This window comes from Apiospora hydei (genome assembly GCF_038363865.1).
Source record: "Apiospora hydei strain CBS 114990 chromosome Unknown utg000011l_segment0_segment0, whole genome shotgun sequence".
Classification (NCBI taxonomy): domain Eukaryota; kingdom Fungi; phylum Ascomycota; class Sordariomycetes; order Amphisphaeriales; family Apiosporaceae; genus Apiospora; species Apiospora hydei.
Window position 1 is genome coordinate 683,958 of NW_027117370.1, and position 14,232 is coordinate 698,189.

General features: G+C 55.0%; 3 protein-coding genes across 3 annotated transcripts; 1 reads left to right on the plus strand and 2 right to left on the minus strand.

Moving 5' to 3' along the window:
* Positions 1-47: 47 nt before the first annotated feature.
* Positions 48-1,513, plus strand: PG997_015414 (uncharacterized protein; the record flags this gene model as incomplete). Its single annotated transcript, XM_066819728.1, is given in 3 exon segments — positions 48-587; positions 604-836; positions 910-1,513. The coding sequence occupies 3 exon segments, from the start codon at positions 48-50 to the stop codon at positions 1,511-1,513; spliced, it is 1,377 nt and encodes a 458-aa protein (XP_066660613.1).
* Positions 1,514-2,265: 752 nt separating this feature from the next.
* PG997_015415 (uncharacterized protein) lies at positions 2,266-4,177 on the minus strand (the record flags this gene model as incomplete). The annotated part of the gene is made up of 3 exons (XM_066819729.1): positions 2,266-3,402; positions 3,426-3,739; positions 3,814-4,177. The coding sequence occupies 3 exons, from the start codon at positions 4,175-4,177 to the stop codon at positions 2,266-2,268; spliced, it is 1,815 nt and encodes a 604-aa protein (XP_066660614.1).
* A 3,655-nt stretch (positions 4,178-7,832) lies between these two features.
* On the minus strand, positions 7,833-11,288 carry PG997_015416 (uncharacterized protein; the record flags this gene model as incomplete). Its single annotated transcript, XM_066819730.1, has 8 exons — positions 7,833-7,895; positions 7,960-9,122; positions 9,173-9,635; positions 9,701-9,774; positions 9,828-10,237; positions 10,288-10,462; positions 10,642-11,010; positions 11,261-11,288. 8 exons carry the CDS (start codon positions 11,286-11,288, stop codon positions 7,833-7,835), a joined length of 2,745 nt encoding a protein of 914 aa, XP_066660615.1.
* Positions 11,289-14,232: the final 2,944 nt, after the last annotated feature.

Here is a 14,232-nt window from a genome sequence, read left to right on the forward strand (position 1 = left end):
AACACCCGAGACCGAAGGCACCTCAAACAAACCCCTTGAATTCCCCCATGAGCCACCAACAGATCAGCCCAAGCACCGAAGTGCTCTTTCCTTCAACGACGGCGTGGTTCAACTACATGGACCCAGCCATCCACGCCCTCACCAACGACGGCCAGCTTCAGCTGGTTTCCAACGCACTGAAGCAGCTCGCTCGCTCCCACGGTCGCAGTGACCTGGCGGTGTATCATCTGGCATTCGACATCTGCAGTTCTAAGACGGATGGGAAGAAGGCGGCCAAGGCCCTGCTGAGGAAATACCCGACCAATATCGAGTTGTACATTGGGTATGCTAACTATGAGTTCCGTGCGGGCAATAATGCCGTTGCCTCTAATGTTGTTACTGCCGCACTTCAATTACCAAGTCTTTCTTACGAAGAGAAGCTCCAACTATCTCTTGCTTGGGCATGGATGGCACTCGAGCAGGGAGATCTGGCTACGAGTCTGTCCAGACTTTGCCTCACTGGCCAAGAGACCCAATCCGCTATAACGGAGCCGGCTTCGCCAGCATTGATTCTCAAAAACCCGGCAGACCCTGACCTCGAACTGCGAGTACTCGACGTCTCAGGGGAATGCCACCGTCGCATCGCTCTACGCCAAGGCGCTGGTTCTGTTGCAGTATCTGACGCAGCAGAGTGGCAAAGAGCCGCGTGGAGAGGGCCAGGGCGATATCGAGGCGGCCATGGCGGTGGTCGCGAAGTGCTCAGACGAGTTCAAGGCCCGGGGGCTTGCGGCCGATGCTGGGCACGAGCGGCTGCTGCAGTTCGCGGCGCAGCTCTTATATGTGCACATCAGCCACGGGTAAGCATCTTTTTCTATTGTTTCGAAAAACTTCTCTGTATTCTGTATGTGCTGACATGGAGTCCCAATTTAGACCATACCGCCCCGCCTTCCTCCGCGAGCAGACCGCGGCCTTCCTGGGCTTCTTCCCGGACAACACCATATTCCTCACCCTCTTCGCCTGGAAGGAGACGCGGCTCGGCATAGACGACCGCGTCCGCGCCCTGCTGACCGACGTGGTGCTGACCAAGCCGCACGACTGCGCCTCGGCCCGGGTCTTTGCCATCCGGCACGAGATGCGGTCCGGCAACGCGCACTCGACGCGGGCCGCGTTCGAGCACGCCTTGGAAGATAGTCCTGGGTGTAAGCACAATGCAGGGATGTGGGTCTCGTATATACGGTACTGCCGCGAGACCAAGGAGCTGCGGCCCAAAGCGAAGGAGGTTTTCTACCGGGCCATTCAGCGGTGTCCGTGGTCCAAGGAGGTGTTTATGGAGGCGTTTGGGACGTTGGTCCGGGATCTGGATTCGGCGGAGTTGCGGTCGGTCTATAGCACGCTGTACGAGAAGGGGGTGCGCGTGCATGTTGAGATGGACGAGTTTGTGGGGAGGTGGAAGGAGGAGGCCAGGCAGAGGGATCAGCAGCGGGATCAGCAGTCACATAGCCACAGGCCTGCGGTGGGTGGTGGTCGTCGGTAGATGGTCGCTAGCGGTTCGGGGCAATCTCAGAGAAGGCCAATAGCCCAGGGGGCCATACTTGTGTGTGTGTGTGTGTGTGTGTGTGTGTGTGTGGTGTAGTTTCAATTGATACCAATTGTTTAAATCAAGACCTTGTGGTTCAGTTTACTAGTGAATGGATGTAGCAATAGAGGGGGAACTGGCATATACACACATCTAGTACACATAGTAAGCCAAAGGGTAGATCTGCTTACATGGGATAGTCAAGGTCGGCGAGATAGCCGGCTGGTAAACGGATGGAAGACTAGATGAAGTGGTCGAGATGGGGATTTGCTTTCATATTTGGGAATTCCCTGAGGTAAAACCAGATCGATGTATGCTGGATTTATAGACTACCTCGTCAGGCAAGAGGTCAATATGTGGTATGCATACCAAGGAATAAGAGACTGTGTATGGATGACATCTCGACAGTTAAAGATAAGCTTCACTTTCTCTTTTCAAGTTAAATAGGTAAGACACTATTGATCTGCATGTACATGTCAAAAACTGAAGGAATATTTCAAGATGAAGCAGGCAAGCCAAGTAGTTTGTTATAATTCTCCTAACTAGGAAGAGATTCTTTTAATAATTGTAATGGTCTATGGTGGTATCACAAATGTCTATATGGTTCTTTTTCTCAAAAAAATTATACACGAAAGTATAGCCCAGCTAAAACAACCAAGAAACCCATTTTCATCGCTCATCGCACATTTGCATTCCATGGAATGCTATTTTTAAGCCTTAGCCGAGGCCTTGATCAGGTCGGAAGCGCGCTCCGAGACGGCGTACAGGGTCGAGACCAAGTGCCCGCAGACCTGGAAGGGCAGGATGGAGGCATCCACCACACGGACGTTGGCGGTGCCGTACACCTTGAGCTGCGAGTCGACGACGCCACCGACCTCGCGCGGCATCATGGCGGCGGTGCCGACGGGGTGGAAGTTGGAGCGGTAGTTCTGCTTCAGCCAGTCGCCCATGACCTTCTCGTCGGCGTCGGCGGGGACCGTCTTGACGGAGGGGGTGTCCTCGGGCCCCACGACGTCCTTGAAGGGCGCGGTGCCGTACATGCGGCGGATGAAGTTGGCGGCGCCGACCTGCTGGGTGACGTCCCAGTCCAGCATGAAGAAGTTGGGGTTGATCTTGGCGCCCGTGGCCGAGGTGGTCGACGTGTTGGCCGCCGTGACGTGCAGGTTGCCGCGCGAGAAGGGCAGGAGGCCCCAGTACTCGGAGTCCCAGACGCCGCCCTGCTGGTACAGCAGGACCTCGGCGATGGGGTTGGGCTGCGCCTCGTCGAAGATGAGGTCGTACTGCATGTTGAAGAACTTCTCGAGGTCGGCGGCCTTGGTCACGTTGCCGTTGACCAAAGCGACCTGTGCGGCGTAGCCGGGCAGGGCGGCCTTGACCTTGGCGGCGACGGCGGCGACGTTGTCCTTGCCGAACACCTGCTCCGCGGTCGGGTAGGCGACGTAGGCGTTCTTGTCCGTCTCGGTGAAGTTGTTGGCGATGCCGAACTTGAGGCCGTTGTTGGCCTGGTCCTGCAGGTTCTCGCCCACGGTGGGCAGGTCGACGACCGACTTGATGCCGGCCGCGGCCAGGATCTCCTTGTTGCCGACGCCCGACTTCTCGAGCAGGAGCGGGGAGACGAGGGCACCGGCCGAGAGGATGACTTCCTTCTTGGCCTTCATGACCATGGTCTTGCCGTCCTGGGTCATGATCTCGACACCTTCAGCAGTTTGAGTACCGGCGGTGCTGTTGCCAGCAGCCTTCCACGTCAGGCGGCGGGCCTCGGTGTTGAGCATGACCTTGAGGTTCTTGGCGCTCTCGCGGATGGGGAAGTAGTACGCGCGGGCCGCGTCCTCGCGGATGTTGAGGTCCTGGTCGACGGTGGAGGGTAGACGGTGTAGCCGGCCATGCTGCCGTCGTTGGCGTCGGCGTTCCAGGGCACGCCCATGGCGGCAAAGGTGGTGTTGAGGGTGGCGCCGAGGGTGCTGTTGGTGGTGCCGAACAGCCAGCCGGTCTTGAGGGGGCCCTCCTTGCCGTGGACGGCGGCGTCAAAGGTCATCTTGCCGCCCTCGAGGCGCTCGGCGTTGGGCACGTCGAGGCGCTCCGACTTGACGTAGTAGGGCAGCAGGTTCTTCCAGTTCCAGCCCTCGTTGCCCATCTTCTCCCAGAGGTCGATCTGGTTGGACTCGGCACGGGTGTAGGCCAAGCCTGTGGTGTGTTAGTTAGATGTTCTAGTATCTATATACACTGTGGTATAGTGCTTGTATAAGAGAAGAACGTACCATTGATGGTGGAGGTACCGCCAAGACCCTTACCGGCGCGCAGCGTCTGGGGCTTGCCGCCGGCGTACTTCTGCTCGACGGTCTGGTAGGCGTAGTCGATCTCGGTGCCGAAGGCGAGGCCGTAGCCGAGGGGGTTGGTCACGTTGGCGTTGTTCTCGAGGGAGCCGCCGGCCTCGAGGACGAGGACCGAGATTTTCGGGTCCTCGCTGAGGCGCTTGGCCACGACGAGGCCGGAAGTACCACCGCCGACGACGATGTAGTCGTAGGTGCCGTCGGTGCCATCGACCAGACCGCCAGCGGGGGCACGCTTGACGCAGCCGGCCGCGGCAAGGGAGATGAAAGCGAGAGTCCAAGATGCACGCATCTTTGTGGTTTGTGTGGGAGCTAGCTGGAGCTCACGGGAAGAATGAAAGAAAGTATAGTTATTTAGTTTTAAAAAAAGACCTTGTAAAAAGGCTGGTATATAGTTAAAGAGGGACTAGATGGATGGGCCTTGGGGAAAGAACAACCGAGAGAGTCCTGGAGGGAGACCGACTTATATGTCTTCTTTCGCTCACACACTTACTCGGCCAGCGAGGCCAGGCTCCTCCTCAACAACAACGACATGAACCCAGCTCGCATCCCAAACAACGATGGGTTTGGAGATCAGATACCGAGAGGATCCATGACGGGTGACTAAAACTCTTTCCCAGGGGGCGGCAAGCCTCAACGCCTCCGTCCTTCCACACACACACACCCCTGGTCAGTATCAGTCACACACAGACAGACAAACACACACATCCCTCCCTCATCCCGGGAGGAGATCCCCATCGAATACCACGGCAATGGCTGCCCAGTCTATCATAGGGCGGGCCGGTACGGATACACACAGTAGGTACCAGGTAGGTAAGCATCTTCTAACGTTTATTTGCCCGCCTGCAATCTCTTCACATCGTTAGTCAGTATGTACCGGCCAAGATGTGACAGGGAACACCTCGCACATAGCTGCGCACTGCACACAGATTGGTGAAATCCCTAGACGGGGTGGAGCTTAGTATTGTTTGGTAAGCGTTCGGGTAAGCGAAGGCGTTCAACAGAGGTGGAACTCTAGGTAGGGCCAAGACTATATCTCGGCCGACGGGGGCATGGCATTGGCATTGGCATCCATCATCTAATCTATGCCGAACCCGCTTGGGTTTTGGGATTGGGTCTCCTTGGCATTGGCTTGGGATCTGATATGGGAGCTGGCACTGCTGGCTGGCACATAGGCGTGATAGGGCGGTATGCGTGAGGCGTGGGCGGGTGGATGTTGTGACAGGCTTGAGGCCTGCCACAGCCGCCTGCGCAGCCTGGAAACAGACCGGTTTGTTCGGAGGGGCCCTTGCAGTTGTTGCAGGGCAGCCAGAAAGGGTGGCAGGGTGGCATCTGGACCAGGATCTGAGGTTCCGGTAATAAAAGTACGGGTCCAGTACCGGCGAACGCCTACAGGGGTAGACCGTGTTTGAACCCATTCCTTGGGGCAATGCGGAAACGCCGGTGCCCGTTACGGCGTTAGTAGTCGCTGGTTGGTCACCGTTGGTGATGGAGCGAGGGTTCGTACCTTTTTTCCAATCTTCTGGCTTAGAGATGGCCTACGTAAGGCAAGGAAAGCGAAGAAGCCAAGGATCGCCCCATAGAAGCTCGGTAGCTGCAAGAGACAGAGAGTAGGATTGATCCATCCAATTGTTTGGGAAATGCCTGGAAGTTTGGGTTTTTTTCTTTTTTGGTCTGGTCTGGCACATACACATATTGATCCACCAAAAGACGGACGCATCGACATGTTCTTCGGCAAAAGCCAGCATTTCCAAGCTCGGCTATCTGCTTGGCTGGTCTGTCTGCCAGTTTGCTTGTTGTCACTGTGACATTGTCACCACTTGAAGTGTCAGTGTCACTTGTCTGTCAACACACACACACAGACTTTTTGACATGGAACATGCCCGACAACCCGGACTTCTGGCAACTCGAGCCGGATTTGCGCACCCTGAAGACTTGGCAGAAGACAGGGGAGGCATGCATCTGCTAGGGTAGACACAGAAATCAAGCATCACCAAGCTGCAAGCATCACCGTATCGGGACAATGACTTTGACATGGGCAGCGGGCGAGGCCAAGCACGGCAAGACAGGGCAAGGCAAAATCGACGAACGAGCGGACGGCAGGCGCCGCTTCTGGGCGCCGGAAACAAACTTTAAGCTGTTTTCTTCGCATGACTCGCGGGCGGCTTTCTTGCCGAGCCCATCTGATATCATTTGCATGACAAGGAGAAGGAAGATCATTCCTGCCTCTCTCTCGCCTCTCGCCTCTTCCAAGTTACACAATTTTCACAATGCTACACATCAAGCAGTCAAGATTCCTTTTCTCTCTCAATTGAGGTCCCATCTCCGTCCCTGCAGCCATTTGTCGTCATCACCAATCAGCCATCGACGGAAAATAACAATACCCCGTAGCAAAAGAGTAGCATCCAATATGACGGAAGAAATATCACTGTGGTAATTGACCTGTATTGTGTCAAAAATGCTACTCGAAACACCAGGAGAGGAGCCCAAAAGGAGGGGCCATCGAGGCAGCAGCGAGGAGCAGTTCGTTCACTTCATTTCACACCTGCAGCGTTCTTCCTCGAAGAGGCAAGGCTCAAATCTAAGAAGCAATAAGCTAGCATCTCGACCTCCTCTCCTTCTGGGCTCCCTTGTGGGCCACCTTCTCTGAGCAGAAGCGCCTTCGACCCCGAGCACGGAGCCAAAAGTCCCAACTCTCTGAAATCCCTCCCTCGAATCGGCCCGGCCTGTCTCCATAAAGTGGCGCCCGCGTCCGCCGTCCGGTATCAGAAGCCACCCTGCCCATGCCAACCAGGCTCTGGCCAGCATCCATCTCATCTAATCTCGTCACCTTTCTTATCAATCAGTCAGTCGCGGCAAGACTTGACTTCTTGCACAGTGATTTCTAATCTCTCTCATAAGCAAGCAAGCAGCGGCACGCCAAGCAGGCCAAGTCGAAACGGCCCGAGGCCACTAATGAGGTACTCAACGGACGGACAAACCCACCACAAGTTGGCACGTCTGGCGGGAGATCCCATCTCGCTCGACAGCAAGGTACGGGAAGATCACACATGGATTTTCACTCCGACAACCAACGGGAACGTTGTAGAAGAAGGTGTATCATAGATTACTACATATGCCCAAACAACAATTTGTACAAGTGGTCGTGTTGACTTGGCGGTCGTCGTAGTAGTCCCTCTACATGAGAAACGGCTATTTATGCACAGAGGGGAGCCACAGAAGCTGGTCGAAAGGTGGACTCCTTTCTGCTGCACCCCGTCCATGTCACATCCATCCATCCATCATGCTGGCTGCATGCATGGCATGGCTTATAGCCCGAGTCTCCGTTTCTTCCTTCTCTTCCCTTCCATCCTAAACGATCCCTCCCACTTCTTTCCCAACGAGACGCTCTGCTGCTGCTGCTCCGGCTGCCTTTCTCCCCCCAGTCCCAAACTACCTTTCAAACCTCCGGAGGGTGGGTTGAAGGTTGCAATCATGGAATTTCGTTCTAAACAAAGAAAAAAATATGGCAAAGCCGCGCTGCCGAGGCTTTAAATCCGTGGTATAGTTGCTGTGTTTCATATCCCGGGAATGACCGGTGCGGTCTCCTGCCGAACTCCAGCCAGTGTGTGTCCGTAAATCCCCAGACGCCAGGTGTTGGTCGCGAAACAAAAAAAACTGAAGAAATGAAAGAGAAAAAAAAAGGGGGTGGTCGACGTCATCGTCGCTTAAGACGGTCCATGCACGCCCTGTAGAGGGCCTCCAAACGACCAAACAAAATCGCTTGGGCCCGCCCCGTCGCTCATTTGCGATGGATGCTTGGGTGTCCATCATCAAAGCAACCCATCATCAGGTCGGCGGTGTCTTCGATGTGGCACGGCTGAATGTATTCTACAGACCAGGCAGATGGGGAAAAGTCAAAGTAGGAAAAAGGTCGGTCATGGCAAACGGGTGAGTATAGGCGTAGATCATGCAGCGCCCCGCAGTCGCTGTTTTCTGGCCAGCCAGTCGCCCAGCATGTTGTCCAGTTGCTGTTGTCGAGGTTAGCATTCGTTGCCAATGTGAGTTTTGTAGGGAAGGCATGTGAACACTTACTGTGGTGATTTCTGCCAGTTTGGCATTCTGCTCACGGAAGAGGCTTCCGGCAATCGGGTGATCTGGCTCCGGCGGGACATCGGTCTTGTCGTCATATACAACCACCAGCAGATCCCGGATGTCCGTGCCGGAGTCGAAGAAGGCCCGAAGGCTGTCATCGTTCCATGTCGGGGCCGTGGCCGAGGTGGATGTCATAGAATCCTGCGGGTGGTGGCCGCGGCTGTCGACATCCGCCACGTCTGGTGACGGAGACGAGATAGGCGACGATCGGTCTTCCTGGCTGGAGTTGTCTCCCATGAGCGCAGGCGGGTTGTTCGACGCGATAGGCGACACGTGCACAGGGGACTCGGACAGTCGCTCCATCGGCTGAGGTGTATTGGCACTCTGTATCGTCTGCTGTGAACCTGTCGTTTGCGTGCTGAGGTAGCTGTCTGGGTAGGAGCCTGGTAGAGTAGGTCGTGCTTGCTTTTCCTCAGCTCGCTGTTGTTGCTGTTGTAGCTGTTGCTGTTGCGGGGGCGGTTGCTTTTGAGACTCCGGAGTACGCGCAAGTGCCGATGGCGCCAGTGCCGATTGCGGTGCAGGCGCAGACTTGTCAGGTCCTGGCTCACCAAAGTCGTCGTCATCGTCTTCCTCCTCCTCGGACGTGTCGAAATCATCCAAATCGAGACGACCCTTGACCCGGTTGAGCTTCTGCGGCTTGCCGTAGCTCGTCTGCAGTGCCGCCGCCTTCTCGCTCTCTGCCGGGTCCGCATCGACCATCCTCAACCCCGTAGGTGGTACATTGGCCACATTGTTAGGTGGTCTGCTCTCGGAGTTGATGAACTGCGCCAGCTCCATCGTCGTGGATCCCGGCTTCCTGGTGGGCGAGGGCTCCGTCCTGGCCTGCTGCTTCTGAAGCTTGCTAACGCTCCGTTGTGGGCCATTCTTGTCGGGAGACTCCACCTCAGCCGCACGCGAGTTGTTGTCTTCGTCGACAGTCTCGACGCTGTTAACGTCCATGGACCTCTTGCCAAACGATTCGTCGTCATCTTCTGTGGACTTCTTCTTATCCTTCCGCGAAAAGAAACTGCGAATCGCGCTGGGCTTCTTCTCTTTGTCCTTCTTGTCCTTCTTCTTCTTGTCTTCCTTCTTGTCGGCCACGACTCCTTCTCGAAACTGGGTCTCTGCCGCAGCTCCTTCGAGATTGAATCAGATGATTCTCGTGCATCGGTACCGTCATCCCGCAGCAAGTTCGGAGTCAGTGTGATCTTCTTAGTTTCCACCGTCTCGTCCTTGAAGAAGGAATCCGTGTTCCTGACCGTGCCATTCTTCGTGGTTCGCGTCGCCGACTTGTTATCGAAGATCTCATCGCTGCCCCTGCCGTCATCATCGTCTGCCCCCATGTCGTCTCCGTCTTCGGCATTGGCTTGCTGAGATCGGGGCTTGAGCGGCGCTACTCGAGCGCTCTCATCGTCCTCCATTCCACCAGCGGCTGCTGAGGCCTGGTCCTGCGACTTGGCCTGGTGACCAGGCACATCGCCGTCGGCATCCTCTTCCTCTGTCGAGTAGTCAAAGTCCGAGTAGTCGACATAGGTGGGCGCTGTGAAAGTCACGTTTTTGGCTTTGCGTTTCCGCATTGCCGATTTGAGGGAGTTCTTGGTCTTGTCCACTTGATCCCCAAGCATCGTAGCCGCAAGCTGAGATTCTCGTTAGTAAACAAAAGGCGCCATATGATGTGTGCATGATCGCTGCGAGTACGTACATCGATATTCCTGTGCTTGTTCAGACGCGCCAGCCTCTCCGTCGGTGTCTCGATGTGTTCTGCGGGCAAGTATCCTGGTTTCGGTTAGTACAGGACGCGTCCATACCAGCGCCGAGGGGCCTCTTACCTATGCTGCTATCCTTGACAACTCTGACAAGCCACCAGTAGCTGTTGCTGTCATCGAGCAAGACCATGGTGTCCCCTTTAGTGGCGTTGGCCTGTCCTTCCACGGTGGCGACGAAGGTGTGAAGGGCGTAAACGAATTCGAAATCAATGTCCTCTGTATCTTGTAAGCACTCGCCACCCCAACCCGAATCGACGTATCTGGAATCATCAGGCAAAGAAAAGTCATCGTCATCATCATCCTCGGAGCTGTGGTACGGAACCAGAAAGTCGTATGGAGAGATGATACTGTCATCCTCTCCCACCCCAGAATGGCGCATGTATCGGCATCTGCACAATCGAGAATCGGCGAGGCGACATTGGAAGTCGCTGGCTTGCTGGTAGTTGATCCCGCCGGGTGTTCTTCTTCCACATCTTCCCAGTCCAGGTCATCATCTTGCTCGTCCACTGGAACAGCGTCCTACACTGGTTCACAATGCCGAGTCTGTATTCCCATAGGATGGTCTTCGTAGTCGCATTTGTCACGGTCGTCCACATTGTTCTGGGAGTGAGTCCTTTCCGGTCCGGCATACTCGCCTAAGTGATGATGATGATGCGATTCGACGGTATCGCGGGCAGAAGCCTTGCTTGACTGCCTCTCTTGGGGGGTTTGTTTGTCCAGCGGCAAGTAGTCAGGATGCTCGAGGTATGGTGAAGAGGACCTGGCCTCGCTGAGTACGGGGGAGCCCGGAAGCACATGAGGGGAGTGCGAGAAGCGACTTCGCAAGGAATCGACGCGTGCCGGCCAGCAAGGTGGCGGCAGCTCTGGGGGCACCCACCATCTTCGATCGAGGGCGAGCTCGAGATCTTGTCCATCATGTCGTCATCGAGATCGCCATCTGCGTCGGTATCCATATCGCCGTCGTCGGAAGCGCCGCTTCCTCCATTCTGGGCAATGGCCAAGGCGTCCCGCTGCTGGGCCTTGGCGTCGTCGTCTGCGTCCATCTCGGCTGCTTCCATTTCTTCGGCGTATGCTTGAAGATCAATGTCTCCATTGGCCCAGGAAATCCTCCGTTCCTCTTTCGTCTCAGCGGCGACCTCGCGCAACGTCTCTGCTTGGTGAGGAGCTACTTGAGGTTGGCCGTTTGCCGTCGCATTCTTGTGGTCTTTGGCAGAGGGATTGTCGGGGTCTTGGAGGTCGATCGAGTCTGTTTTTGCGAAAGAGCAAGTTGGTCAGTTGGGTGCGAATGTTGTCGGGGAAATAATAAATGACAAGGTTGGGCTCTGGTCCCTTGCTCCCTCCCCTTCCCAGGCTGTGGCTGTGTGACCTTGGCAAGGGACGCGAGAGACAGATGGGGAGAGATGATATTAAGGAAAAGCGGCAGGCTGGGTTCCCCAGACGAAAATAAATCGAGGCAGTGCCGCAGCTGGATGCCGAGTCAGGGAAGTAGCACTCACCGGCACGGACAATAGATGGCCTCGTCATGCTGGGCAGTCGGGTTGGTGCCGTACTACTAGGAGACTCGCAGGTTGAGGCGGAAATGAGGGACGAGCCAGAGCCAGAGGTTGGACGAGGGCGGATCGAGCGAGTCGGGCTGGTATTGGTTGGCAGCAGCAGCGGTGACGGTCACTGGGAGCCGGAGACGAGGCGCGGCGGACCGATTGTTTGGGATAGAGCGAATCCAACATGCAGAGAGAAGAGGACGATGATGATAGGGACCGGCAGTCGTACCGTTACTGGGTGTAAATGAATGAATGAATGAATGACATGCAGTTGTTTCGTCGAGAAGTGAGTCGCAACTTTTTTTTTTTGTTTGGGTTGTTACAGTACCTAGGAGTACAGTACAACAGTAGGTAGGTACCGGTCTGGCCTGGGCTGGTTAGTAGTCGCAAGGGGGATTGGATTGGGGGTGGCTTGCTTGGGTTCGGGACGGGTCAGGTCTTCAATGCGCGGGAGGCTAGTCCAGGAATTTGGACTTGGGATCGAGCTAGAGGTCGGTGCTAGGCAAGAAAGTCGAGACCAGACGACTGCCGTACAAGTAGAGCTGCCGCTTTGCTTTGCTCTGCTTTGCTGTCCCTTGATTGCCTTGCCTAGTAGTGCTGTCTGTCGTACGTAATGGCAGGAGACGAATCGAATTGGAAACGAGAAAAAGAAAGATACAGAGACAAAAATCAGTCGATATGGTACAGGATGGCTGGGCTTCGTTAGGTACAGGTACAGGTACAGTGTATATTACAAGGTGCCATCATCAAATGGGGGAGGTTAGGAGGATGGTGCAAGAGATGGATATGTGAGGTTGTTCGTTGTGTTAATGAACGGGTTATTGCTGCACAATTTCTTGCGAGATGACTGGAGCGCAGTGCATCGCGGCGCATGCAGACCAAGACCAGACTGCCGTCCCGAGGTGGTCTGGTTGTCAAGCAGCAGATGGGGTCCATTTGGATTTGGTCATTGGTCATTGCATGTCGCTTTAGATTGAGCCGGCCTGGGCAAGCCTGGGGTTGGGATCTCAGCGTGTCCCGTCCCGACCCTTGCACCAGCCAGTCCTAGGCTCTAGCCGGTCCCAAGTCCCTACTCTCCAGTCTGGTCCATGGACTGGCATACAAATCAATCCCCACTGCCCTTCTGCATTCGCGCTGCACTCTCCTACTAAGATTGAAATGCCAGGGATCACGCAACAGGACGTCAGCATGATGTTTTCCGTCTGTGTTCGCAACTTCCCACCCACCGTCATTCAATCATTGCTTTCTGCCCAACTACTGACTGACCTGCTGTCCTGTCTGTCGTGCTGTTCCGACATACCACACCTGATGCACTGCACTCCAAATCCATACGTAGCCTGGTTTGAGTGGTCACAGGTTGCAGGTTGCGACACATGCTAACCTACATGCTACGATGCCCGCAATGTGCTCACACTGCAGCTCGGCTTCCATTGATGATCGCATGGGTGGGGTTTCATTCCGGCTCTGCTCGACCAAGGTTTCAAGCTCGCCTTGCCTTGCTGCTGTTTCTGAAACAAAGTGAACACACACCAGTCGCAGCCAATTGGACTGGTCGTTGGCCTGCAACGCAACACTAGGTACTTGCTATGGCTTGCTGGGTGCAGGTGGAGGGCGCCATGGTGGGGTTTATCAATTGACTTGTTGACTGCCCCCTAATCAGAAGCCTAATTGGCCCCCGACACAGATCCTAGGGCGGCCGGCCGGAAAACAGCGCCCGTGCAGCAAAAGAGGGAAATCTCCCATGTCTGGGTGCCTGGACTTTTCTCTACCCGTAAAAAAAAGTCTGATACGAAAATGATGAGTTGCCAGAAAATTGAAGATCTGCGCATTCAATTGGCCGAGCAAACATTCATTATTCGTGATCATCATTTCTCGTTAATCAACCTGATCGACATGTGTTAGGAGGATCCAAGTCCAAGCCAGAAGAATTTACTTGCCCGCACTCAGGTGAGAAGCGAGAAAAAAAAGCACAATAATAAACGAGACCTTCTTCTTCCCCTCCCTCCCCCTGAACTATAAATGCATGCATGTATGTTCTGTGCCGTGTCGTGTCATGTCGTGTGTCTGGCTGGCTTCTTTCTAGGCTACTTCTGGCTTCAAATGGGTTGTTCTCAGAAAGAGTGTCATCTCCTCTCTTTTCCCCCCTTCCACATGGGACCCCATTGGTTCGGTCATGATCAGCCAGGCCTGCGCATGACTTGCATCTTCTTAACCCACTCTGAATACACCCGATTGGGACCTTGGCTTCCTTGAAGGGAATATATAATTACAGTTCTAATTATATTGACCCCCTCCCCCTGCTGATCTTGCCAACAGCAACTTGCGTCGTCGTGTTGGTCGTCGGGTTCGGTGATCACCAACTCTTACCACCTAACTCAATCTACAAATACATGAACAGACATCGTATGTGGAACCCCTCGTATATGCGCATGAGAAAAGGCCACGAGCTTCTGTGTTGGATTAACGAATTCTCGATCCCGGCGCTCGGCGTGGACGACGACGAGGAGTGGAGAGAGAGAGAGAGGCTCGGAGGGTGCCACCCCAATCTACATAAGATCTCTCTCCATCTCCGGCATTTTTGCCAGTAGTCTACTTTTATTGGCGGCGGGTTGGATTGGGTGGGTGGTTCACCTGCTCAAGCATCGTCGCATCTGCCGTGGCCATTATGCGTTATGCTTAAGTAAGAACAAGAGCATTCCCCTCCCGCTAGCTGAGTGAGCAAAAAAACTTGCAAATTGCCATGCTATGCCATGCCTTCCCTCAGGGTCGTTGGTTATTGTTGATCATCTGCCACCATTCCAATACCTATGTGAGATATTTTTCCAGGCACCAAACCTAGGATCCGTTGGCGACTTGCGCGGGATATTACACTGTTATGTGTCACCTCCGCACACAACCAGGGAACCAGGGCCCCCAGGCACTCCCCA